At 46.4% G+C, this 26808-nt stretch overlaps 1 protein-coding gene across 1 annotated transcript in view; it reads right to left on the reverse strand.

The window, feature by feature from the left end:
* The window catches only part of st14 (ST14 transmembrane serine protease matriptase), a 91860-nt gene that overhangs the window by 9437 nt on the left and 55615 nt on the right, over positions 1-26808 (reverse strand). Inside the window, 10 exon segments of the mRNA XM_084336431.1 lie at positions 2583-2702; positions 5821-5934; positions 6477-6584; positions 7972-8076; positions 9262-9392; positions 10259-10368; positions 10989-11092; positions 14790-14929; positions 23449-23677; positions 26051-26086. Coding sequence (XP_084192557.1) covers positions 2583-2702; positions 5821-5934; positions 6477-6584; positions 7972-8076; positions 9262-9392; positions 10259-10368; positions 10989-11092; positions 14790-14929; positions 23449-23677; positions 26051-26086 — 1197 coding nt within the window.

Genomic DNA, 26808 nt, shown 5'->3' on the forward strand with positions numbered 1-26808 from the left:
ATGGTGGAGGAGATAAGGAGGTAGGATGGTGGAGGAGATAAGGAGGTAGGATGGTGGAGGAGATAAGGAGGTAGGATGTTATGGAGGAGATAGGGAGGTAGGGTGTTATGGAGGAGATAAGGAGGTAGGATTTTTTGGAGGAGATAAGGAGGTAGGATTTTATGGAGGCGATAAGGAGGTAGGATGGTGGAGGGGATAAGGAGGTAGGATTTTTTGGAGGAGATAAGGAGGTAGGATTTTATGGAGGCGATAAGGAGGTAGGATGGTGGAGGGGATAAGGAGGTAGGATGGGTGGAGGAGATAAGCAGGAGGTAGGATGGGTGGAGGAGATAAGCAGGAGGTTAGATGGGTGGAGGAGATAAGCAGGAGGTTAGATGGGTGGAGGAGATAAGCAGGAGGTTAGATGGGTGGAGGAGATAAGCAGGAGGTTAGATGGGTGGAGGAGATAAGCAGGAGGTTAGATGGGTGGAGGAGATAAGCAGGAGGTAGGATGGGTGGAGGAGATAAGCAGGAGGTAGGATGGGTGGAGGAGATAAGCAGGAGGTAGGATGGGTGGAGGAGATAAGCAGGAGGTAGGATGGGTGGAGGAGATAAGCAGGAGGTAGGATGGGTGGAGGAGAGATATGGCAAATGAAACCGGCATTAATGATCAGAGGGAAACTCAGAAGACGAGAGGATGTTGACTTGAAGCCGTCCTGACGTCGGCCCGCGACTGTGAACTAGACGGCTCTTTTGGAATTTATAATGAGGCGCACAGGCATATTAGCTGATCAAAAATAATATCAAGTCAGACCCGGAGGCTCGGAGGGAGAAACAAAAACTCCAGAGACGTCAAGAGTTGCTTTCAAAGAAGAATCAAATAAATAAATAAATCAATCTGGCGGCCCGGGGCTCTTCTTCGAGCAGACGGCCCGTTGCCCGTCGCAACCCAGTGCTTCTGGAAGCTGTTTGGAGTGACACTGAGGAGCTCCGCTCCAGCGCCACCCTGTATCTTACGTCAAATTACACTCCTTGGATGCAATACAAGGCAGGAAGCAGACGGAGGTATCGATAGTGATACGTTGGGAGGGATTAAAGGGATGATGTTGATCACAATGTTACTCGTACTGTAGGCCTTAGCAGCTCCGTCCGCAAAAACCAATGCAAAGTCATCTGGGGACAAGCTCCCGTCTGTAACCAGGCTTGGCACAGACGGCACCCGTGTGCACCGTGGAGTACATCTCAGTGGGCTTCAATCAGCTGGTACAGACAAGAGCTTGACCCCCATTGGCCGTGCATTGATTTGTGGCTAAATAGCCGGAGCTAGTGTGAGGAAGGACGTGGACTGTGGTGAGACAGAGGGGGGGGGGACAGAGGGGAAACAATTTATCTGAACTCTCCCTTTGGGCTGTGATCACAGTGGACGCCTTTTTGAACACGCCTGTGCATTATTTTCTATTGTTTTGAATGGTTTGTCACAACAGGCGCGCGTCTCCTCCAAACAATGCGTTTTTTCCGCGGCGCTCTCAGTTGCAAAGTATTAAACATTAGCCGTGGAGCGCAAAAAATGGGGGACCCTGATGTAAACAAGACGAAAGTCTCTCTCTGGTCTGCATCCCCTTAACAATTGTGTGTATTGAGCCGTACTGTATTGTACCCCATTCTGCAATCTGTTGATAAAGTTTTCAATCAATCAATCAAACCGACGTCAACGTCACCTTCTTGTCGACGGTCCAATCAAATTAATTGAGGGGTGGTATTACAAACCTGAGGTATCTGAAGAGAAATCAACGGCAAAACCAAACCAATCGATAATGGAGGAGAAGCTCATTTTGGCAGTTTCTGACAAACCTTGTTTGTACGGCCAGGTCTTACAACGGCCGAGATATGAACGGCAACGCCTGGAGCGCTGTGAGCAGTAATGTATGTAACTTATGTAACGTTAGCGGAGGTAGCAACGGTAATCAGTGGTATCGCTCGTTGCACCCTGTGTGCCCTGTGCACTTTCGATTCTCTACGTACACCAAGGAAAAGGCATCCAGTGTGATCACGGCCTTGAAGTCACCATGAAACGGCTCGCAGAACGCTATTTGATTCCACACATTATGCGTTTCCTCTAAAAACAGGAAGCTAGGAGGGACTTGATTGGACTTGACTATTGATTGGCGTTTAAAGTAGCCAATAGCACCGAATGTGCATTCATGTTCAATGTTTAATTAATGCTAAATGTGCGGTCGACCCATTAGCTAGCAAGCTAATGTTAGCAATGTACGTTAGCTAGCAAGCTGACATTGAACATTTGTTCAATTTAGTTAAAGAGGCCTAGTGCTAGCTCAGTTACAATGTGCTGTAAATGTCATTCTAGAAAGCATTTCATTGGACGCAAAATTAGTATACGCCCCCGTGTGCGGGATGACTCATCAACATTTAATTTCCCAGGAAATTACAAACTCTAAAACACCATTAAGAATACCTACAAAACAACTTTTTGTCATGTGGGACAGATACTGGCGTATAAGTGACAATCGGTGCAAGACATTATGTGATAAAAGAACAACAAACATCTATTTTGATTTTCATGAGGCCTTTAAGGTGTTTCTTACTGCAGCCGTCCTCGTCGGAGCCGTCGGAGCAGTCGGCGTTCCGGTCGCACTCGGCGTTCACCTTGTTCACGCAGTCTTTGTTCTTGCACTGGAAGCTGAAGTCGGAGCAGATTCCTGGAGCTGCGGGGGGGGGGGGGGGGGGGGGGGGGGTCGACAAGGGTCCCAAAGTCAAAACACACACGCTTTAATCAAGCTGGTAGATCAAGACACGCACATTTTTAATCAAGCTGGTAGAACACGGCCAGGTTTAACGCGGAAGACACGTTGCAATCAGCCAGTCTTCAGAGCGGACAATGCACAGTGATGGGGGAGCAGATTGCACTGATTGGGCGTATTGATTGGGGCCGAGGTCTGTTATACCTCTTTATTCAGAGAACTAAAAATCTAAAGGAAATGTGGAAGTGCCTTGTGTGTGGAGTGAGAGTGAGAGAGAGAGTGAGAGAGAGGAGAGAGATAGAGTGAGTGAGAGAGTGAGAGTGAGAGTGAGAGTGAGAGTGAGAGTGAGAGTGAGAGTGAGAGAGAGAGAGAGAGAGAGAGAGATAGTGAGTGAGTGAGAGTGAGAGAGATAGTGAGTGAGTGAGAGTGAGAGTGAGAGTGAGAGAGAGCGAGAGCAAGAGGCTGAACAAAGAAAAGAGACTATTAAATAACACCTGCATTGCAGTAGCTTTTCCAACATCTGCCGGTATACCTAGTCTCCTTTTGGGTTAAGTTTATCAGCTTAAAGAGGCAGTTCACTCAAAACGATTGTTTATTATTATTTCATATTTTACCCAGAGTGCTGAACGAGGTCTGTGGATTGTTGTATGTAAACTGATAGCAGACATCTCTACAGTGGACTATCGCCAAAACCTCGACAAATCACACTTTGGTGATTAATGGGTCTGTGGTGAATGGGACTGCTTGTAATTATTTTTTGTATATAATAAACAATACCCATCATCGGTACCGGGCCAATTTGGGGTATTTCTAACTAAGGCCTCATAACTCTAACGCCTCAAGAAGGTATCAAAAAGGTTGAAAAGATTTCCCTTTGTGCATGGACATTTCTATTGAGGAAAGTAGGAATGGAGTGGTATTGGAAGTCATCAGAAAGCTTTAAAATGTTGGCTTTTGCAACGTCTCAGGTTCCCCCCTTGTGACATTTTTATTGAGGAAGTCTGAGTGTATTTAGAAAAGCCAACAGCATGTAGGAATGTCACACAAAGGAGTGCTTCACTTCACCACATGAGTAAATGGGCTTTCATACAACAAATACAAAAAGAAAAGGATTATTGAATTTGAAGTGAATCAACGGTAGTAATTCCAAGGCCGCCCAGCACCCAGTGCCCAGCCATACCAGTGCCCTGCCAACCCAGTGCCCAAACAGCCCAGAGCCCAGCACCTAGCCAACCCAGCCCAGTGTCCAGCCAGCACAATACCCAACCAGCACAGTGTCCAGTCAACCCAGTGCCCAAACAGCCCAGAGCCCAGCACCTAGCCAACCCAGCCCAGTGTCCAGCCAGCACAATACCCAACACAGCCCAGTGTCCAGCCAACACAATACCCAACACAGCCCAGTGTCCAGTCAACACAATACCCAACACAGCCCAGTGTCCAGTCAACACAATACCCAACCAGCCCAGTGTCCAGCCAACACAATACCCAACACAGCCCAGTGTCCAGCCAACACAATACCCAACCCAGCCCAGTGTCCAGCCAGCACAATACCCAACACAGCCCAGTGTCCAGCCAACACAATACCCAACACAGCCCAGTGTCCAGCCAACACAATACCCAACCAGCCCAGTACCCAACCAGCCCAGTGTCCAACCAGCCCAGTGTCCAGCCAACACAATACCCAACCAGCCCAGTGTCCAGTCAACACAATACCCAACCAGCCCAGTGTCCAGCCAACACAATACCCAACCAGCCCAGTGTCCAGCCAACACAATACCCAACACAGCCCAGTGTCCAGTCAACACAATACCCAACACAGCCCAGTGTCCAGTCAACACAATACCCAACCAGCCCAGCGTCCAGCCAGCACAGTGTCCAGTCAACACAGCGTCCAGTCAACACAGTGTCCAACCAGTCCAGCGTCCAGCCAACACAGCATCCAGCCAACACAGCGTCCAGTCAACACAGCGTCCAGTCAACACAGCGTCCAGTCAACACAGCGTCCAGTCAACACAGTGGCCAGTCAACACAGCGTCCAGCCAACACAGCGTCCAGCCAACACAGTGGCCAGTCAACACAGCGTCCAGTCAACACAATACCCAACACAGCCCAGTGTCCAGTCAACACAATACCCAACCAGCCCAGTGTCCAACCAGCCCAGCGTCCAGTCAACACAATACCCAACCAGCCCAGCGTCCAGCCAGCACAGCGTCCAGCCAACACAGTGTCCAGTCAACACAGCGTCCAGTCAACACAGCGTCCAGTCAACACAGCGTCCAGTCAACACAGCGTCCAGCCAACACAGTGTCCAGTCAACACAGCGTCCAGTCAACACAGTGTCCAGTCAACACAGCGTCCAGCCAACACAGTGTCCAGTCAACACAGCGTCCAGCCAACACAGCGTCCAGTCAACACAGCGTCCAGCCAACACAGCGTCCAGTCAACACAGTGTCCAGTCAACACAGCGTCCAGCCAACACAGTGTCCAGTCAACACAGCGTCCAGTCAACACAGCGTCCAGTCAACACAGCGTCCAGCCAGCACAGTGTCCAGTCAACACAGCGTCCAGTCAACACAGCGTCCAGTCAACACAGCGTCCAGCCAACACAGTGTCCAGTCAACACAGTGGCCAGTCAACACAGTGGCCAGTCAACACAGCGTCCAGCCAGCACAGTGGCCAGTCAACACAGTGGCCAGTCAACACAGTGTCCAGCCAACACAGTGTCCAGTCAACACAGCGTCCAGCCAACACAGCGTCCAGCCAACACAGTGGCCAGTCAACACAGCGTCCAGCCAACACAGCGTCCAGCCAACACAGCGTCCAGCCAACACAGTGGCCAGTCAACACAGCGTCCAGCCAACACAGCGTCCAGCCAACACAGCGTCCAGCCAACACAGTGGCCAGTCAACACAGCGTCCAGCCAACACAGTGGCCAGTCAACACAGCGTCCAGCCAACACAGTGGCCAGTCAACACAGCGTCCAGCCAGCACAGTGGCCAGTCAACACAGCGTCCAGCCAGCACAGTGGCCAGTCAACACAGCCCAGCGTCCAGCCAACACAGTGGCCAGTGGTGACACTCACAAATTTTGCAAGAGGCCTCATCGCTCCCATCCGCGCAGTCCATCTTCTTGTCACACATCACGTCCTGAGGGACACAGGAGCCGTCCCCACACCTCCACTCATTCTCATCGCAACCTGCGGGACAGCGGGAGGACAAAAGACAAAAAGGGAGTGGAAGGAAAATGATGAAATGTAGAAGAAGGCAGAAGAAATTCTTTAGGACATTTTTTGCTGTGGCCACACTAGACATTCCGTCACTCCTTCTCCCTCCCTCCCTCCCTCTCCATTTACTTTTCCTCCCTCCCTCCCTCTACATCCTTCCATCCCTCGCCATCCATCTCTCCCTCCCTCCAGTCATACCCCTCCCTCCCTCCCCCCCCCCCCCCCACCCTCCTTTGTTGCATACTTTACAGAGCTGCATGCATTACACATGATTAAGTGTCTAGACAGATGCTGAGCAAATTGGGCAGGGCTTCAAACAACCTCCATTACTGATAGAGTAATGACCACATGTAGCCCAGAAGCCAGTGACCAGGGCATTAGCGGTGATGTGCCTTTAATGTTACCACAATTAGCATAGCATTAGAGAGGAGGCTCTGAGATCCCCCCCCTGAAGACCGCCTAGCGAGAGAGAGAGAGAGAGAGAGAGAGAGAGAAAGAGAGAGGACACGACTCACTGCACTGCTTCTCGTCGCTCTCGTCCCCACAGTCGTTGACGCGGTCGCACACCCAGTACCTGGGCTTGCACATGCCGTTGTCACAGGCGAACTGGTCCTTGTCGCAACCTGGGGAGAACAGACATGCATCATTAAGGATATCATGGTGTCATTAAATAACACGTTCATTAAAAGGTGCTGTAAAGTGTTTGTCAGTGACATGCCCCCGACCCGCTGCAGTAAAAACATTTTCTTTCCTGCCGGTATCCCGTTCCCACTTCATCCAATCAGGAGAGAGAACCCTAGATATTTGTACTTATTTCAAGAAATCTTGCAATGCCAAATTTGCTTACTGCACTGACCCCTTTTACTTGTTTCAAGCACATATTTGCTTCAAACTAGTTTCTATTTCTTATTTTTGTCAGACCATCTTTGCAGTGTGGAACTCTCTCTCCTGATTGGATAAAGTGAGAACAGGATACCAGACAATGTATGTTCTGTTTACTGCAGAGTGGAGGGACTGGGATACCTATGTTACTGACCAAACACTCTATATCAGTATATCAGTGATGGCTGTCGGAATGTAGAGCTATTATCTTAGCATGTAGACCATTTATTTTAACAAAAAAGAAAAACCCATTTACGTCACCTTTAAGCAATACAGCTATGGGCGCCACACAGACAGACAGACAGACAGACAGACAGACAGACAGACAGACAGACAGACAGACAGACAGACAGACAGACAGACAGACAGACAGACAGACAGACAGACAGACAGACAGACAGACAGACAGACAGACAGACAGACAGACAGACAGACAGACAGACAGACAGACAGACAGACAGACAGACAGACAGACAGACAGACAGACAGACAGACAGACAGACAGACAGACAGACAGACAGACAGACAGACAGACAGACAGACAGACAGACAGACAGACAGACAGACAGACAGACAGACAGACAGACAGACAGACAGACAGACAGACAGACAGACAGACAGACAGACAGACAGACAGACAGACAGACAGACAGACAGACAGACAGACAGACAGACAGACAGACAGACAGACAGACAGACAGACAGACAGACAGACAGACAGACAGACAGACAGACAGACAGACAGACAGACAGACAGACAGACAGACAGACAGACAGACAGACAGACAGACAGACAGACAGACAGACAGACAGACAGACAGACAGACAGACAGACAGACAGACAGACAGACAGACAGACAGACAGACAGACAGACAGACAGACAGACAGACAGACAGACAGACAGACAGACAGACAGACAGACAGACAGACAGACAGACAGACAGACAGACAGACAGACAGACAGTATGTTTCAACAGTGCCAACAAGGAAGATTTAGGCAGTGGAACAGGTTGGAAGTAGGGAGAGCTGAGAGAGGGGGCTGATGGCTGGGAGGGGAGGATAAGAGAGGAGGAGGAGAGGAAAGAGGTAAAGTGAGTCCACAGGGGGGGGGTTGGGGGCTAACTTACTGCAGTCCATCTCATCGCTCATGTCGCCACAGTCGTTCCAGCCATCACACTTCAGGTCTTTGGTGATACAGATCCCGGAGGCGCAGGCAAACTGGTTGGGGCAAGCTGCTCACAGGAACACAACAGAGAGAGGGAGGGATGGAGGAAGAGAAAGACGGGGATAGAGAGATAGAGACGCTGACAGGATGAGCGTGAGGGAGTGACAGCATATATTCACCCGATCCCTCATGTTGCCATTTGCATGTCCCCGTTGATCAGAGCAATTATAAATCCATTTAGGTCAGACAGGAAGGGGGGGGGGGTTATATATGGGGTTGAAAGCAAAGTGCTCCTCTGACTGACAGTGGCAAATAAAACGGACCCGATAAACAAGCTCCCTGGTGATTAGTCCGGCTCTGAAGTTGTCATCACCGAAGTCTGTAAGCCTCCATCGCTGACCCACTTCCATTTGACTGTCAGTCTGCCAGCCTTCTTTAGAATCTCTGGCTAAATAGTGCTGTCCGTCTCTACGCACTCTTTGTAATATCACCCTACGAGTGTCACTGTCACATCACCCAAAGCACCCCCCCCCACCCCCACCCTCGACCCTTGTGGCATGGCATGGAGCACGGAAAGACTGCTTTTTATTTTTGATGCAGCGGCATCATGGAATCACTTGCAACTTGACCTAAAATGTAGTTCCATCGTCTCTCGTTTTATATCTTTCATCAATGGCCGTCCACTGTCCACCTGTAGCTATTTGGCTCGATTTTGTTCTATTGTACAATGCTGCTACTACTGTATTCATGTATTCCTTCGGCTGTATAACTTTTCTTTTTCTACCGTTTATTTTATTAGTATTTCTTTTTACATTTGTGTTTGGAATTGTTGATGCCATCAACTCGGCATCATTGAAAATGAGGGTCTCCCTCAATTGACACTGGAGTTTAAATAAAGTACAAAAAAAAACATTTGAATACCACTTGGAGCAAAATATTATACGAATTTCACGACCATACTAGGAAAAAAACTAACTAAAAACACAGTGACATTGTGCATTCCATACAAGCTCTCGCCAGATGCACCAAGCTCCCGGTAGCCCCCGCAAAAAGCAACGACTTGAATACAAAAACTCAAACTTCATATTTAATATCCCCCCCCCCCCCACAAAAGTAATACCTATGCAAATTAAATGTACTACCTTTTAAGGCCTTAAATTGACAGTTATGAATGTAATACTTTTTAATACCCTGTATCAGATACCCTGATATAAAATGTCATATGCATTAAGGTTGTGGTTTCCCCACTCACGGTTGGAGGGGTCGTAGGCGTTGTACTGGGCGCGGAAGCCTTTGTCGGTGAAGGACTCGTCTGAGTGGAAGATCACATCCATGAGGTTGGTCTGACTGGTCAGGGCCAGGGAGCTCATCTCTCCACAGTACCTGAGTACATGGCAACATCGGGTTATCCACACATATATATATGAGAGAGCACGCACACACACACACACACACACACACACACACACACACACACACACACACACACACACACACACACACACACACACACACACACACACACACACACACACACACACACACACACACACACACACACACACACACACACACACACACACACACACACACACACACACACACACACACACACACACACACACACACACACACACACACACAGGACTGTCCCCGACTAAGGATTTGTATAGTCGACTTTGATTGGCCAAAATTTGTCGATAGTCGACTGGTAGTTTTTCTTTCTTAGGCAGTTAGCCTCGCTGGTATGCACGCCATTAGCATTAGCCATGCTTCTAGGAGTCTTTGCTTTTGGAAAGAATGATCCAAAAAATTGTATATATATATATATAATATCATTATTATTATTTTTTTGCATTCGATTAAGAGGTTGGCAGTTGACTACGGCTCCTTTCGATCGATTAGTGGTCTATTCGACTAGTCGAGGTCAGCCCTAATACACACACATATACACACACACACACACACACCAGGTTTTGGCTCAATTCACTATCAATGCAATCGATTGAACATATAAACAGAAGATAGCTATCCATCATGACAGTGAACATCTCATTCTTTTGTCAATACATTATATCAGGACAACCTTCTCAAACTCAAAGGTGTTTGTCAGTATTTTAATTAATTAAATATTGATATGAAATATTCCTGAATTGGAATTGAAATTGAACAGAACGGCCAGCCCCCCTGACCCCCACGCACGGTGAGAGGAGAGGTCGTCGAGGGCCGTCTACGTGTTGAAGTCTTACTTGGTGCCCATGACCTCCACGTAGTCTTTATGGCAGACCCTGATGTCCACGCCGGGCTCCTTCATGCGGAACATGACAAACTTAACCCGGACCTTCTTCCCTGCAGGAACCTACGACACAGAGGACAGAGCTACTGGTTTATCATGGACCTACGACACAGAGGACAGAGCTACTGGTTTATCATGGACCTACGACACAGAGGACAGAGCTACTGGTTTATCATGGACCTACGACACAGAGGACAGAGCTACTGGTTTATCATGGACCTACGACACAGAGGACAGAGCTACTGGTTTATCATGGACCTAGTATTCAACATGCATTGCATGTCCTCCTGCTACACACACACATACACACACACACACACGTACAGATGGACACATACATATATTTGCGTCATACAAAGACACAAGCAACAAGCATCACATTCACACAGGCACACACACAAATACAGAAAAACAAAACCAACACACACACACACTGCAGCTATGGCCGCAGTGGCAACAGCAGTCTGACAGATGAAGATAGAAGAGGTGCTGAACAGCTTGGCTTCTGTAGTGCTGCCTCAGCACTCCTCTCATAGCGGGCTAAGGATGTGAAAGGAGGAGGAGGAGGAGGAGGAGGAGGAGGAGGAGGAGGAGGAGGAGGAGGAGGAGGAGGAGGAGAAGGTGGTGGGGGAGCAGATCTGAGCTGGAGGAGGGGCACCGGCAGAAGCAGCGATATGACGTACCTTGATGGTCCACTTGCAGTCCAGGGCAGGGGGGTAGAAGCTGGGGTGGTGTGGAGAGCTGAACTCTCCGCTGTCAGCAGTGAGGTCGCCTCCACAGGTTTTAGCTGAAAGGTATGACAGTCGTGTGGGATGGGAGAACTCTAGTTCACATCATCTCTAAATATTACTGCAATAACAGTAATAGTAAAATGTTATGTACCATGCTTTTGTTAATTCTGTGTCCTCCTGTGTTGCAGCCGACTGCTGCTAATTGAACAGCTGCCTGTCAGGGCTCAAAGGCCCTCCCCCGCCCACACATGCTGCCACACTACTCCTGGAAGACACTGTGGGAGCAGTGTCCTCCACCCTTCCACCACAATTGACCTTTTGTTTGTGTTAGTTATAGTAATAAATATATCCTTTTGGTTTAAACTTGACCATTGGTGTCTGTGTCCCCTTTATGTTGCTTCCCTCTTGAGCCAGGGTCGTAACATAAAACACCTTGTATAGCACTTTTCAAAACAGTGTTACAAAAAAAGCTTAAATATATATCAATAGATATTGTTAAACAATTAGTCAAAGTAATTAAAAATAAATGTGCACATTTGCAAGTCATCGTCAGCTCATGCAAGAACATTGTCCTCGATTTCTCTTAAACTTGCTCTTGAGAAGTACGTACAAGAAATCAACATCGGATTCAGGAAACATTCTCTTTTCTTAGACATGTCGGTTGAATGATGGAGGCCAACTTTCGTGGCCATGTACAGTAGGGGCGGGACGATACATCGATCCAGATCGATATATCGATCTATTATCAATAATAAGATCGATGCAACGTAAAAAGATCGATTCATATTGCGATACTCTTATTTTGAAAATCCAGCGAGTCGTATCCGCCCAGCAGTGTGAAACGCAGTGTAGACATTACAGCAGGGCAGGGCTACAGAGAGCCTTTTTTGCGACCCGATATAAGTCTGTGCAGTTTTTTCCCCGCAACGGGTCAAATGCATCTAACATGCTTTGCCTCGTCGCCATTCCTTTATGCCCACGTCGCGTGGGCAGACCTAAATTAACGTTACGCTAGCAGATGAGGCTAAATAAGCTAAGCAGCTAACCGTGAGAGAGAACAGGAGAGGGGACTGGGGAAGGAGGGGGCATTCTACCTTTTGGTGTGTGGGGACTGGGGGAGGGGCATTCTGTGTGTGCATTTGAAAAGACCAGATGAAGTCAGGAGTATTATTATATTGATATTATTTACTGAGGATGGACAGATAATGTTGATATTTAACACTTTCAGTGCCCAGCAGGGGGCGCACATTTAGTGCTTGAATGCCCACCATCCACTTCAATGTTAGCATTAATATCGCCTAATCTATGTTTTAAATTATGGCTATGTGTCTAATCTGCACGTCGCTTATCAATGACTCATTTCCAGTCAACATTGTCGAAGCGGATTGTTTTTTTATCGGTTCATTTCCGTTTTATAGCATTTTGAAAAGCCCCCGTCTAAAAAAAAAAAAAAAAAAAGATTCCATGATAATCTCCCTGTACTGTAATATTCTAGAACGTTATCATTTTTCGGCCTATTTATGAATCGTTTTCAAATAAACGCTAGATTATCGATAGTATATGTGTACGTGTGCACGCTGGTGCCGCGAGCTGAACATCGATTCTCTCAGTTCCTGATCGCTCTTACAGTCAAACAGCCATATCAACATATAGGGGAAAAGCTTATATCTCCGTGAAAACAGGTCTGATTATCCTAAGACTGGTAAAATAGATTCCTTACCCGAGATCAGATGGTATCCAAATGGATTATTCCAATTCCTGAAAAGTCGATCCTTTTATTGATCCAACGTGTATACTGTAAAACACATATTACACGCTGTGCTGATGGTCCAGAATGAATCTGATCGGCTCCGGTTACATGCGTGAGAAGTAAAATGTGGATGGAGTTTTTTTCTCTCATCCATTTTCATTGAGTCCAATCCAAAAGAGTGCATTACCATCTGGGAGACATAGGGGGCGCTTTTTTCACATCTGAGCGCCTGGCGGGGCAGTGTTAAACATGAATACATAATAAATGTATTCATGATCATCATGCAACATAGAGCTATATGAAATCCACGTTCATGGAATTGCGGAATTGAGCAATAAAAATGCAATCAACTGTAAACATGGAATATTGCAGAATTTGCCCTAATATGGACTGAAATTCCGTGTTCGGGAGAACATGGAACGGTTGGTGCAACGCGAACATGACCGGGGACGTTACAGCGCGTTACACGCAACACGCAGCAATTTCCAAGCGTCTAGCTGCTTCGGTGTTAACTAGGGGTGGGGGAGAAAATCGATACGTAGTAGTATCGCGATACTTTGCGTGGCGATACTGTATCGATACAGGGACGCCAAGTATCGATATTTAATGATTCATAAAAAATTTAAAAAAATTGTATAAGGAAGTTGCATTGTTCATTTCAATACCTGTAATAGTACAGTAGTCCACACACACACATGTGCATTCAGTTAAGTTGGAATATGACTGTAATACAAACAGTTCAGTTTGTCAGGTACATGCAACACAGATTACAGTTTACATCTGTCCGCTTGAGAAAATACCATGTTCTGCAATAAAGATTATTGAAGTGAGATGAACAGACTGAACTTTATTTTATTAGATAAAACATGTTGACAAAAGTTTTACTTTGCAGTTGAAAAAAGGTAATAAATGTAATTTGATAAAAAAAAATACAAATGTCCGCAATACTCAGCGTATCGTGACGCAAGTATCACGATAGTATCGTATCGTGAGGTCTCTGGCGATTCCCACCCCTAATGTACAGCCAATTAGCATAACCAGCACTCCTGGAAATACCATATAAGGCCGGTTGTCGTGTGCAGAAAGACACAGAAGAGGAATGACAATTAATAACCCGTGTCATAAAAGGGAGTGAAGTGAAAGAACAACTTTAACTGTGCATAATTTTCCAGAACATCAGCAGCGACATCAAAGTACCAGCAAAACGACATGTGTAGCAAAGGAATTAGCGGTCACTATATTTTACCTGAACTCAAGGAAAATGGATGAAGTCGACACGACATGAAATGGATTAAATAACTACCAAAAGCTCGACGGTATGTTTGACGGTAGAGTTGGGCGACGCGCTCCGTGTTCAGATGGTTCTGTCGTCACCCTGTCAGATTACCAATGTGATCGCCCACATTTCTCCTCTCTCCCTCGGAGCCCATTCGAGTACGAATGGAATGGACTGGTATCTCTCTCTCTCTCAGAGCAAACAAACACACCCACTAGGGATGTGAGATGTTTAAAAGTTGTTGCACCTGCACACTTGAAATTTATCGAAAATTTTTATTTTGCTAATTGAAAGTGTTGATAAGTGTGTGAAAACAGGTGTATATTTCGATGTGTGCATTCTCAAACGATGCTCTTGAATGCATCACTGGCTCCTTGCAGCTGGCTCTCTCTACAAAAGCACCCTTTTGTACCGTATTCCCAATGGTTATGTTACCTAATAAAAGTACCAAAGTACTTATTCCCAATGCATTTATGGGTTCTCCCGGCCTTCGTAATGAGCCCATTAATCAATATGGACTGCATTTTTTATATAGTGCTTTTATCCAAAGTGGTGATGGTGGTGTTGGTGGTGTTGTTGATGGTGGTGATGGTGGTGTTGATGGCGATGATGATGGTGTTGGTGATGGTAATGGTGTTGGTGTTGGTGTTGTTGATGATGGTGTTGGTGATGGTAATGGTGTTGGTGTTGTTGATGGTGATGGTAATGGTGATGTAGACTCACTTACCTGTACTTATTGGGATGCGGCTATACGTGGCGCTGAAACCAGGCTTCTGGACAGCGCTGTCTGTGATCAGGTTGATCAGAATGATGTTGCTGGATGACACCACCTCCAGAGGGTTGCTGGGAGGCCTCTGGCCACACTTCCTGTGAGAGGAGAGGCCATATAAGGAACGTCATGTCAAAGATGATCTCTTGTACTGATTTATTCACATTGGTGTGTGTGTGTGTGTGTGTGTGTGTGTGTGTGTGTGTGTGTGTGTGTGTGTGTGTGTGTGTGTGTGTGTGTGTGTGTGTGTGTGTGTGTGCGTGCGCGTGTGTTAGCACCACTCAAATATACTATTGTAAATAACACTTTGAAACACACTAAGCTCAAAAGCTGTTGGATTCATTGACTGAAATTCCACCCTTTCAATAAAAACAATAATGGGTGTGTGACACAAAGGGAGCTCAAAACAACTCAAATACCGCTGAAATCATTTGAAGTGTGAAGCGCTCAGACATGAGCAAATACAGCTTACAGAAGAAAAAGAAAAAGATCAATGAGACTCAGAGTGAGAAAGAGAGAGTGGATAGAGGAAGAGAAAGTATATATATTATTGTTGCACGGTATACCGATACTAGGAAGGTAACGCAATACCATGGCGCTAAAAATGGTACAATATCCAATTTTACAAGTACTGGTACCTTGAGAATGACGGTCATGTTTTAATGAGAGCTGAATTTCCTATGAGTTGTAGCGATGTGCAAGAGTGGGGCAGTGCGCACCTTCTCGCCTGCTCTTTTTTCGCTCTGCGAGAGACGCAAAGGATGGACACACAAACACAGCTGCCCACATGGGGGGCAGTCCCACCTCCGTCTCACTCAGTGCTGCTCTCCGTTCTCTCAACTGGTCTAATCCGCTCATTAGGGCAGCAGATTTAGCAAAGCACCTAACGCTAAAGGACCTCAACAAGTGGTGTCAGCTCCCATTTCAACATCACCACCACTGACACATTATACAAGATGGCCCAATGAACTGTGTAGATGAATAGTGTTGCCCCGATAGCCATTTGTGATTCTCTCATGGTATTTTTTTTTATGTTGCTCGGTAATTTGTTTTTTATTGCCAGAAACATAATTTGTGCAGATTTGAATTTGATTAAGTCCATGCATTTTTATGTTTGACTCCTTACAAACATACTATTTGTAAATATCTACCATGATGTACTATCCGTATGGCTCTTTTTTGCAGTGTGCATATCTTTTGTAAGTTGCTTTTATAAGTATTTCCCCAGGTTTCAACACAATATGATAGATATGGTACAATGGTATAATGTATATAGAGTTTTCTGATTCAGGATATATCTAGTCTTGCCCAGTATACCAATACTTCTCGCTAACTTTGAACACAAATATTTTATATGGGGTTTCCAGCAGAGTTTGTGGTCTATTAAGACCCCTATAAACTTGTTTGTATACTCTCTCAATTTTTACATTATCAATTTTCAGTTGAGGATCAGTGTTTATTTTACATTTCCAAATATCATGAAGTTGTTTTTTTTCAAATTGAGTGATAACTTATTTGTGTCGAACCAACCTTTTAATTTGTCCATTTCTATGTTTGCCACTTCTAAAAGCTGCTGAAGGTCATCCCCGAACATAAAATGTTTGTGTCATCCACAAAGACAACAAGTTTCAGTATGTCAGATACTTTACATATATAATTTATGTATAAAATGAACTATGTGGGTCCCAATACTGACCCCTGTGGAACACCACAGGTAATGTTTAAGCATTGTGACTTGTGCTGACCCATCAGAACAAATTGCTGCCTGTTACTAATATAGCTTTTCAGCCAGTCTACAGCAACCCCTCTGACACCAAACCTGTCCATCTTTTTCAGTAAAATCGCATGATATATTGTATCAAAGCTTTTTTTAGGTCAATGAATATTCCTAATACATATTTCTTTCTCTATACCGTCCGTTATTTCCTCTACAAGCTCCATTAATGCCATGGAGGTAGATCTAGCTGTTCTAAAACCATACTGGCTGTCCATTAGGAGATTATGTTTTTCAATGAAAGTGTCTAATCTTGCAATATATAGTTTTTCGAGTATCTTTGAGAACTGTGATAGCAGGGATACCGGTCTATAATTGGTAAACAAATGCTTGTCTCCAGCTTTAAATAATGGTATAACCTTTGCAATTTTCATTTTTTGAGGGAATGCTCCCATTTTGAACGACAAATTGAATATATGAGATAGTGGCTCCACAATTCCTTGAATAAATTTTTTTACCAGAGACATATCAATGTCATCCCCATCTGTGGAGGTTTTATTCATGCATTTGTTTACCATCTCAACAATGTCCTCTTTCTCCACAGATCCCAGAGATATTGAAGCAGGGTTTCTTTCTCCACAATCATCCACCGCAAAACTCTTCCCAGTGTTGACCATTTCATTGGCTAGTTTTGGTCCCACATCAACAAAAAAAGTTAAACCCATCCACTACCTCATTTATAAGAGTAATCTTTCTGTCCTTTTCTGTAAAATAGTCAGGGTAAGCTAGGTTGGTTGGTTTATTTCTAATAATACTATTTAATATGTCCCATATTCCTTTAACATAATTTTTATTTGTATCCAATAATTTGGTATAATAATCGTTCTTGCATTTCCTCATAATACTAATTAGTTTGTTTTTGTATTTTTTATATTTTAACTGCTTCTTTTGTTTTGTCTTTAATAAATATCCTATATAAAGTATTCTTTTTTTTTGCATGCATTTTGTATACCTTTTGACATCCACAGATTTTCTGCCAACTTGTTCTTATTGCTACACTGTTTCAGTGGGCAGTTTTTGTCATACAGGACTTTAAATTTGTCTAGCAATAACCCATAAGCTTCGTCAACATCTGATTCATCACATATACTCTTCCAGTTGCATTGCAATAACTAATTTCTGAAAGCAGATATTGTTTCGTCAGTTCTTATTCTCTTGTATTTTATTTCCTTTGACTCCCTCCTCTTCCTATTACACTCATAAACTGTAAAAACAGGTAAGTGATCGCTAATATCTTCAATTAATAATCCACTTGTCGTATTACTTTCCATATTGTTTGTTTAATGTTATCGATTAGGGTAGCACACTCATATGTTATTCTACTAGGTCTTGTAACTGTTGGATGACAGCAGACATCTACTCGGTTCCACTCAGGCTTTATATTAACACTGAGAATGCCTTTAAAACTGAGAGAATTTAAGGAAATCATGGTTTATAAACCTAGATCTACAGATCTTAAATGAGGAGGACAGCTGCCATGTATGTGTGTGTTTTCAAGTTAGACTGAGGAAGAGCCACAGGCAGGCCCTGTGAGCCAAGGTCAGGCCGCTGAGAGAGAAAGAGATAGAGAAAGGACGTTAGAGTGGGTCAGAGGTGACAAGAGACACATTGCGTCGTTGCTAGAGAAATACACTTTATAGCTGGGGGGGTTCTTCCGGGTTGAGTCAGACTAGCAGACTAACCAGACACGTTAACAGCAAGTCAGGAACTGAGCTCCCAACCCTCAAAGCCAGAGGGTTGGGAGGGCCACGAGACTAGGCCGCAAGAATCACCGGGCTGATATGAGGCAAGACTTTCAAAGACGATTCAAACCATTTCCATCTTGTTATGAGTCTATGTTTATAGAATAAACATCACAATCTAAGGAAAGGGATCACGTTTCCAGTGTGTCGATTCTTCTTATTACAGATGTATTAACAGGAGAGATGGAGTGTGACAGCCAGTAAGATGAGTAAGAGATAAACACAATGCAGACTTCACGGAAAACAACAGAGATTACTGGCTGATAACACGAGAATCCAACAAGGAGGAGGAGGCGTTTGGTAGTCTACACACCCTCCGCAGACAAACAGCAGGGGTAACGCAATGAACAGGAGGGGCATAATGACAGAATTGGGGGGGGGGTGAGAAAAAGTGAAAAAAGATGAGTTCATTAACATTACTTACTGTAGTTTTTGGCATGAGAAAAACACAAGGGGAAAAAATGCACGTGTCTAAAAAGTGTTCAAAGTACAGTATTATGCAAACTCACATGAAGCTAAGAAAGTGAACAGGGCCCCCGTGGCATTAAAAATGGTATAGAATATTCCAGTAGCATTAATAATAATAATAATAACATTATTTGCAACAGAAGTTGTAGTTCAAATGGCTTCACAACAGTAAAAAATACAGGCATGTATTTACATGTAATTTATTAGAGTGTTGGCGATGTAGCTAGGTCCCTTGTCCATTTAGAGCTTTGTATGTAAGGAGAAGGACCTTGAAGTCAATTATAAATGTTACAGGAAGCCAGTGTAGAGCAGCTAAGACTGGACTGATGTGCTCTCTCCTTTTGGTTCTAGTAAGCAGTCGGGCTGCAGAGTTTTGGATTAGCTGGATTTTCATGGAGAACAGTGCAGCTGCAACAGATAGCACTTTAGTGATAATTTTCTGTAATAATAAAAAATAAATAAGAAATTATTTATTTTTGTAATCTTAAGGCCCCCCCTGTCATGCCTCTGCGCCCCCCCTGGTCCTCTGCCGGCGTTGCTTTTGCCGGCGTTGCTTTTTCCGGCCATCACCGGCGGCATCGGGTCGGGGGAAATGGGGTTGGAGCACAGAGCGCTCCTCCTCCATCTCTCTGCAGGCTGCCGTCATCAGCTGCATGGCCGACCCAAATAGCCCAGCATCGGAGAGGGGGGCCGTGAGCAGGGGAATCCTCTTCTGTTCCGGCACCCGCGCCTGCTCCAGCCAAAGGTGGCGCTGGGATAGAGTGGCCAGGGCGCGCTCCTTCCCGGCGGCTATCGCCTGCAGCTGGGTAAGGTGCAAGATGGCTCCAGCCGCCTGGGCGTGAAGATATTGCTGATGGTCATCCAATACCGACCCGCCCACCATCATCCCCGACATGTGGCACGCTAGCTGCGCGATGTTGGAAGTCGCAGCTAGGCTCTGAGTCGCGGCGATGTACACCTGGTCACTCCAATTAGCCATCTGCCTAGCCGATTTCCCTTGGGAAACCGGCTTACGCAACGGCTCCCACACCATTTTGGGACAACACAACGTATAACACAACGTTCCTTTGGTGCCTCGTCGTTAGCCTGAGCTCTGGTATGCTCGCTGTTAGCTTCGCTAGCGTCATTAGCCACGCTTCTAAGTCTCTTTGCTTTGGGTGTTGATATGCGTGGTTCCGAGAGTAGGTTGAAACTATTTCCTGGCGGAGCTGGGGGTGAGGTAATACAAGACGTGTTCCTGGTTTGTTTATTCCTCTTTCTAGCCCTGACGGTAGTCCACTGCTTTGGTTTAGCTCCTAGCCTAGGCCAGGGATCCTCAGCCATGGTATCGGTGGCTATACTTGTGGCAGCTTCAACTATAGAGTCAACCATAGAGTCAATGAGTCGCTCATCCTGTTGAATTTGGTACTGGGTAGAAACCCGAGCCTCCAGCTCTACAATCCTCGTACTCATCCTCAGGCAACTAGCACATTCTGTGGGAGAGTCGAGTCCCGGCATCTTGCCTTATTTCCTGTCTCTTCAGGTTAGGCTAAACTGAAGCTAAGCTAGGTACTTAGTTGGTGATGGTGGGCCTTGTTGTCTTTCGCTGGTCGCTTCACAACCGGGGTGTTTATGAAATATCCTTTCATAAATATCCTCGCCTTCAGCAGTGCCCGACATAGTCCTTTGTGTTTAGCTGATAAGACGGAGACTTCTTCATCTCGCTAATCCTCCCACGGAGAGATCCTGCTACTCGTCCTTTCGACGATGCACTGCGGTCATAAATCTGAATAAATAAATAAATTCACAGTTCTGGAGAAAACCATAGGAACTGGGAGTTAACGTAAAGAGTATTTAGAGTTGAAAGGGCTATAATAAATCATTAAGGTAGCGATAGGCAGAAAAACACGGAGCGACAGTAAAAAGCAGCTTGCAGACACTAATATATACAGTGTGTGTGTGTGTGTGTGTGTGTGTGTGTGTGTGTGTGTGTGTGTGTGTGTGTGTGTGTGTGTGTGTGTGTGTGTGTGTGTGTGTGTGTGTGTGTGTGTGTGTGCGTGCGTGCGTGCGTGCGTGTGTGTGTGTGTGAGAAACGAGAGAGAGAGACGCCAGACATGACACCACACAGGTGGAGTTTCAAAGTCAAACGGGTACATTATGTAAAAGTTCCTGTGGCGCGGCCCGCGGAGCCACGCCGGTGTGAATGACACCACGACAGCAGCCGTACATCCAGCCGTGGCAGGATGATGGCATTATAAAGCTCCGCGTTATGACTCTCCTAAACCCCGGCGTCACCGCGGATAAGGTCGACGGCTCTGCGATATAAGAATGTCACGCGACGCCTGGCGAACCCGATATTTGTTTGGCAAAAAGGGTTCCAAGCTTGAAATTGCCTGCAGCCAACCGGCGGCGCTGCTGCTCTCAGGAGGCCCTGCAGTCGGAGAGACTGAAAGACCCTCCCTCCCCTCCCCTGCGGACGGGGTGCAATTACACAGAGGCACGGCGGCAGGTTGGCCCCTGATAGATTCGAGAAGAGGGGTCCTTTTGAGCCAAGTCAATCTCACCAAGGTAACACAGGACATGCTGCGCTGGAGGCACCGGGGCCAGAGGGGGGAGGGGGAGGGAGGTGGTAATCACAAATGCAGGGGAGGGGAATGAGGCGAGGACTACATTTTCCACCAGCATCAAAATAAATGTTTCTCTCTCTCCCTCTCTCTCTCCCGAATCCTCCAGTAACAATTCAGTCAAATACAAATAAAAGTGATTCTTAGTGGCTCTCTTTTGGGAATACCATCCCCCCCCCCCCCCCCCCCCCATCCCTTTGTCTGATCAACAAGGCTAAATAAACGAGGTGCACGTCGGTTGGACCCTGTCGAACACAAACCTAGCGAGTAGGGTTTCTTGAATCTTGAGGCGAGATAAGGAGTGTTTTATACGATTTGATGGAGGAGCGACAAAGAGCTTGCCGGAGTTTCCCCTTTAATAAAATCTACAGGGCAGAAATATCAGTTCATGTAAAGCAGGGGTCTCGAACTCAATTTACCTGGGGGCCGCTGGAGGTAGAGTCTAGGTGAGGCTGGGCCGCATCAAATATTCCACAAAAAAAGGTTTCAAGTATTCCAAAAAAAACAACTGATCCAATCTTCTCACAAACTCACTAAAACCTCAGAAACACCAGCAACTGAGCATTTTTTTTTCTATCACAAAGCTGTTTAATCAAATCATCAGCCAGTATTTCAGTTATTCTGAAATTCTGAGGAGGATTTGCTTTTGTTTGCCTTAAAACATGGTCTCCATCACTTCAGTCATACATTATTTTATTATGTATGTATCAGAGAATGGCTTCTTGTGTTTAGCCAACACCCATGCCACTGAGTGAGGTTGCGGGCCGTGAGTTTGAGACCCCTGATGTAAAGTCTACATGAAGTCATGCAATAATAGATTTGCCTGTCTGTATCCATTCCACGCCGCACTTTGTCTGCCATCGTTTCATTTAAAGTGACAGATTTATTTGATTTGGGGGGGGCTCAAATATGACAATAGATACGTACGATCCCAGCAGTTTTCCATGAGTGCTCCAAGCCCTTCCGGAAAGATCCCCAATCTTTGGAGACCCACTACCCACTCTGATCTCCTGTGACCCACTCTGTGATCTCCTGTGACCCACTCCCCACTCTGTGATCTCCTGTGAGCCACTCCTCACTCTGTGATCTCCTGTGACCCACTCCTCACTCTGTGATCTCCTGTGACTCACTCCTCACTCTCTGATCTCCTGTGACCCACTCTGTGATCTCCTGTGACCCACTCCCCACTCTGTGATCTCCTGTGAGCCACTCCTCACTCTGTGATCTCCTGTGACCCACTCCTCACTCTGTGATCTCCTGTGACTCACTACTCACTCTGTGATCTCCTGTGACCCACTCCTCACTCTGTGATCTCCTGTGACTCACTCCTCACTCTGTGATCTCCTGTGACCCACTCTGTGATCTCCTGTGACCCACTCCTCACTCTGTGATCTCCTGTGACCCACTCTGTGATCTCCTGTGACCCACTCCTCACTCTGTGATCTCCTGTGACCCACTCCTCACTCTGTGATCTCCTGTGACCCACTCCTCACTATGTGATCTCCTGTGACCCACTCCTCACTCTGTGATCTCCTGTGACTCACTCCTCACTCTGTGATCTCCTGTGACCCACTCCTCACTATGTGATCTCCTGTGAGCCACTCCTCACTCTGTGATCTCCTGTGACCCACTCTGTGATCTCCTGTGAGCCACTACTCACTCTGTGATCTCCTGTGAGCCACTACTCACTCTGTGATCTCCTGTGACTCACTCCTCACTCTGTGATCTCCTGTGAGCCACTACTCACTCTGTGATCTCCTGTGAGCCACTACTCACTCTGTGATCTCCTGTGAGCCACTACTCACTCTGTGATCTCCTGTGAGCCACTACTCACTCTGTGATCTCCTGTGAGCCACTACTCACTCTGTGATCTCCTGTGACCCACTACTCACTCTGTGATCTCCTGTGACTCACTCTGTGATCTCCTGTGACTCACTCCTCACTCTGTGATCTCCTGTGAGCCACTACTCACTCTGTGATCTCCTGTGAGCCACTACTCACTCTGTGATCTCCTGTGAGCCACTACTCACTCTGTGATCTCCTGTGACTCGTCCGGACTCAGTGAATCGTAGATGGAGACGAAGTCGTTAGAGCAGTCGTCCTCGACGTGGAAGTGGGAGAACCTGATGGAGATGGCGTGCTGCTCCGGTGCTCTGATCTGCCACTGGCAGCGGGACTTAGCGGGGTATTTGTCTGGGAAGCCAGGGGACTGGAAACTCTGGTCAGTGGCTTCAGCCTCCAGACGGTAGAAACATTCATCTGGGGGACAACAATATGGGTTGGGCATCAATGTGCGATTTGGTCATTAAATTATAATAGTTATATTATTTTCAGGCGGCTGGGTGGCGCAGCGGACATTGCGCTCGTCACCAACGCAAGAGGCACCGGGTTCGACTCCGGCTGTCGGCGTTGCCTCCGGCTTGGGCCGGCCGTCATACTAACTCAATTGGCAGAGTTAGCGGGTGGAAGTCGATGGGTGGTAATCTGGACGTTGCGGACAGCGACTCCTACAGGTCGGTTGGGGGACGCCTGCACAGCAGAGACAGGAAATGGCCGGGGCAGTGTGAGCCTCCCACACGTTACACCTCGCCAATGAGAGTCCGCGCTGGCAGGTGAAAAGATGCGACAGGCTGCATCCTCGTGTATCGGAGGGGACACGTGATGCAAGGGTTCTATCCTCCCTACAACCGGCCAGTGGGGGGCATATGTGAGCAACGTTCAAGACAGGGGAGGGGAGAATTGGCACAGCGGAATTGGGATGGGAGAAAAAGTGGATAAAAAGATATATTATTTCACTGTGTAGTGTATTGAGCTGGCGCTTTTATCCAACGCGACTTACAAGTTCTGTACAACAAGTCAGCAGGAAGGGTACAACTCTGGCAGCTAAGGGTCAGTAAGATCATTCACCAAACACTACAGTGTTGAACTTGAGTGCTACAGTCTTGAGTGCATAGTAGTATAGACACATTAGCATAGTAGGTAGTAATATAGGCAAGGTTGATTCCTTAGTAGCAGAGTGCATACTAGGAAAAGACAGTACAAAGGTTAGTAAACAATTGGCAATCACTAACTAAATGTCTAAATAAATGTCTGTCAGTCACCATTGTGACCACGATGACAGGCAGGAAGGTAACAGCGGTGACTCGTCGGTCTTTAAATAAGCGCCGTTCCGATACTAGAATAAACAGTGAAACGTGGACCGTGCCGGAGTTAACTACAACTGCCGACTGCTTACAACAGCGGCCATTCCTTACAGCAGTGGTTCCCAAAGTCGGAGTCGCGACCCAAAGGTGGGCCGCGAGAAGCCACGGGTGGGCCGCGAGATGAGTTTATAAAAAAAAATAATAATAATAATCAGGCCACTGAACTTAGAAGCAGGCCAGGACAGTGTTTCTAGTTGTATTCTAAAATTCTATTCTATTGTATTCTAAAATGTGACTATTATGGTTTTATATTAACTTAATAAATAAACAAAAACGAAAAATCTACTTATTTCAACGAACATTTCAAACTAAGGCCCCGTTTAGACGAGCGTTTTGTGAACAGAAACCGCAAAAGTCATCTTGCGGTTTCACTTTTAATTTTACGTTTAGACGAGCGTTTTGGAGTGGAATTCTCCGTGCAGACGACGCTGTAACGACGGAGACCCGCTGTCACACGATTGGCGCATATGCCACATGACGTGCTGTGAAGACCCGCCCTACTCTGCCTCTGATTCGCAGACTGTGGATGGGGAATGTGATTGCACCAAAGCAGAGTCACTCACAGACAGTGGGTCCACTCACGGGTCTCACGCCGCGGGACAGATTCTTGTGTATTTAACCCTTTCACTGCCACACGACAGCCGGTTGTGTGATAGTAAAGGGGTAACCTTCTGTCGTGTGGCAGTGAAAGGGTTAAAAGTACTGCCAATGTAGCCTTCAGGTGATCTCCGTTGATATAAGTCAGACATACTTGCTTTGTTTACGTCTCGGCTACTGGCGCATACCTGCTACCTGTGACGTAAGCAGTACGCGCGACCAGAGCCGTGACAACCCTTTCGTCATCGTTTTAACAGATTTATACGTTTTGATAGTTTAGACGAGATCGCAAAGCTTTTGCGTTTCTAGGAATTCCACCCTGGAAGGTAGTCTCACTTTTTTGCGGTTTCACCCCGTAAAAACGCTGTTTCCGTATAAACGAAAGGCACATCAGCAAAAATATTTTTGCGGATTCACCTGCTAGCGTTTCCGTCTAAACGGGGCCTAAATAACAGATTATGCACATAAAACGCTGAAAACAACCGAAGCAACAATAGTATTTTAATGAGTCTATTATTATTATCATTATTATTTTGCAACAAGTTAGCCCTCTCATAAATAGCACATATAAATGAATAACTAACTTGAACTAACTTAATAGGATTGAAGTGATATTTGGCTTAAAAAATCGGTCGACTGAAAAAAAAAAAAAAAAAAAAAGCCAGACGATGTGCATTGGGCCGCGGCTCTCTGATGCCTTATTTTCTGGGCCCTGGCCTGAAAAGTTTGGGAACCCCTGCCTTACAGAGGGGCGGGAAGGTGAGCGTCTACCCGGCTGTAACATTAAAGAGTGGAGAGTGATTGAAAGGAAACACCGACACGCTGTACTCACTGGCTCTGGGACTCCTGGCCAACCGAGGGTCTGTGGCTAGAGAGAGAGAGAGAGAAGAGAGGAGAGAGGAGAGCGAGAGAGAGCGAGAGAGAGCGAGAGCGAGAGAGAGAGCGAGAGAGAGAGAGAGAGGAGAGGAGAGAGAGAGAGAAAAGAGGGGGGGGGGGGGTTAGGATGTGTCATGAAAAGCGGGGAGGCTGATAGAATGTGATGCATGGCATGTGCCTAAAATATTTGAGTTGCATTTTCTCTCTCTCCCATTTCCCCTCCGCCGCTAAAGAGAGCCGGCGACACCGTGTGGTTCTTGCCGCTCCGTCTCGCCTCGCCCTGCAGCGCCAGGCCGTACATCTCCCGTCTCAACCACCTGGGCCGGTGACATCAAATCACACCGCCAGAAATCATTTTAAAACGGAGCCCAAAAACCACTGAGTCACACAGGGCCGGCTCTTGGCTGGTAGCCAGGATGTCGAACTTAATGCGATGTGAGCGCGCGCGGGGGTGGGGGGACGGGGGGGGACGGAAGTAAGAGGAATGGCTGCCTTGGGCCAGGCTGAGGGCCAGTTAATATCATTAGAGGATCCAAACAGTATAAAATGTGCAATCTAGGATGCAGCATAAGGCAGAGACCGTATTCACCCATCATCTTCTCAGCACATGCCAGACCCTGCTCCTACAATACAAGTAAAAAGGATCTATACTACATGTACAGGTGCTGAAAGGGGTTGAAACTACCATCACGATATTCTCCATCACTGCTGACA

The sequence above is a fragment of the Notolepis coatsorum genome (assembly GCF_963971535.1).
Source record: "Notolepis coatsorum genome assembly, chromosome: 19".
Lineage (NCBI taxonomy): Eukaryota > Metazoa > Chordata > Actinopteri > Aulopiformes > Paralepididae > Notolepis > Notolepis coatsorum.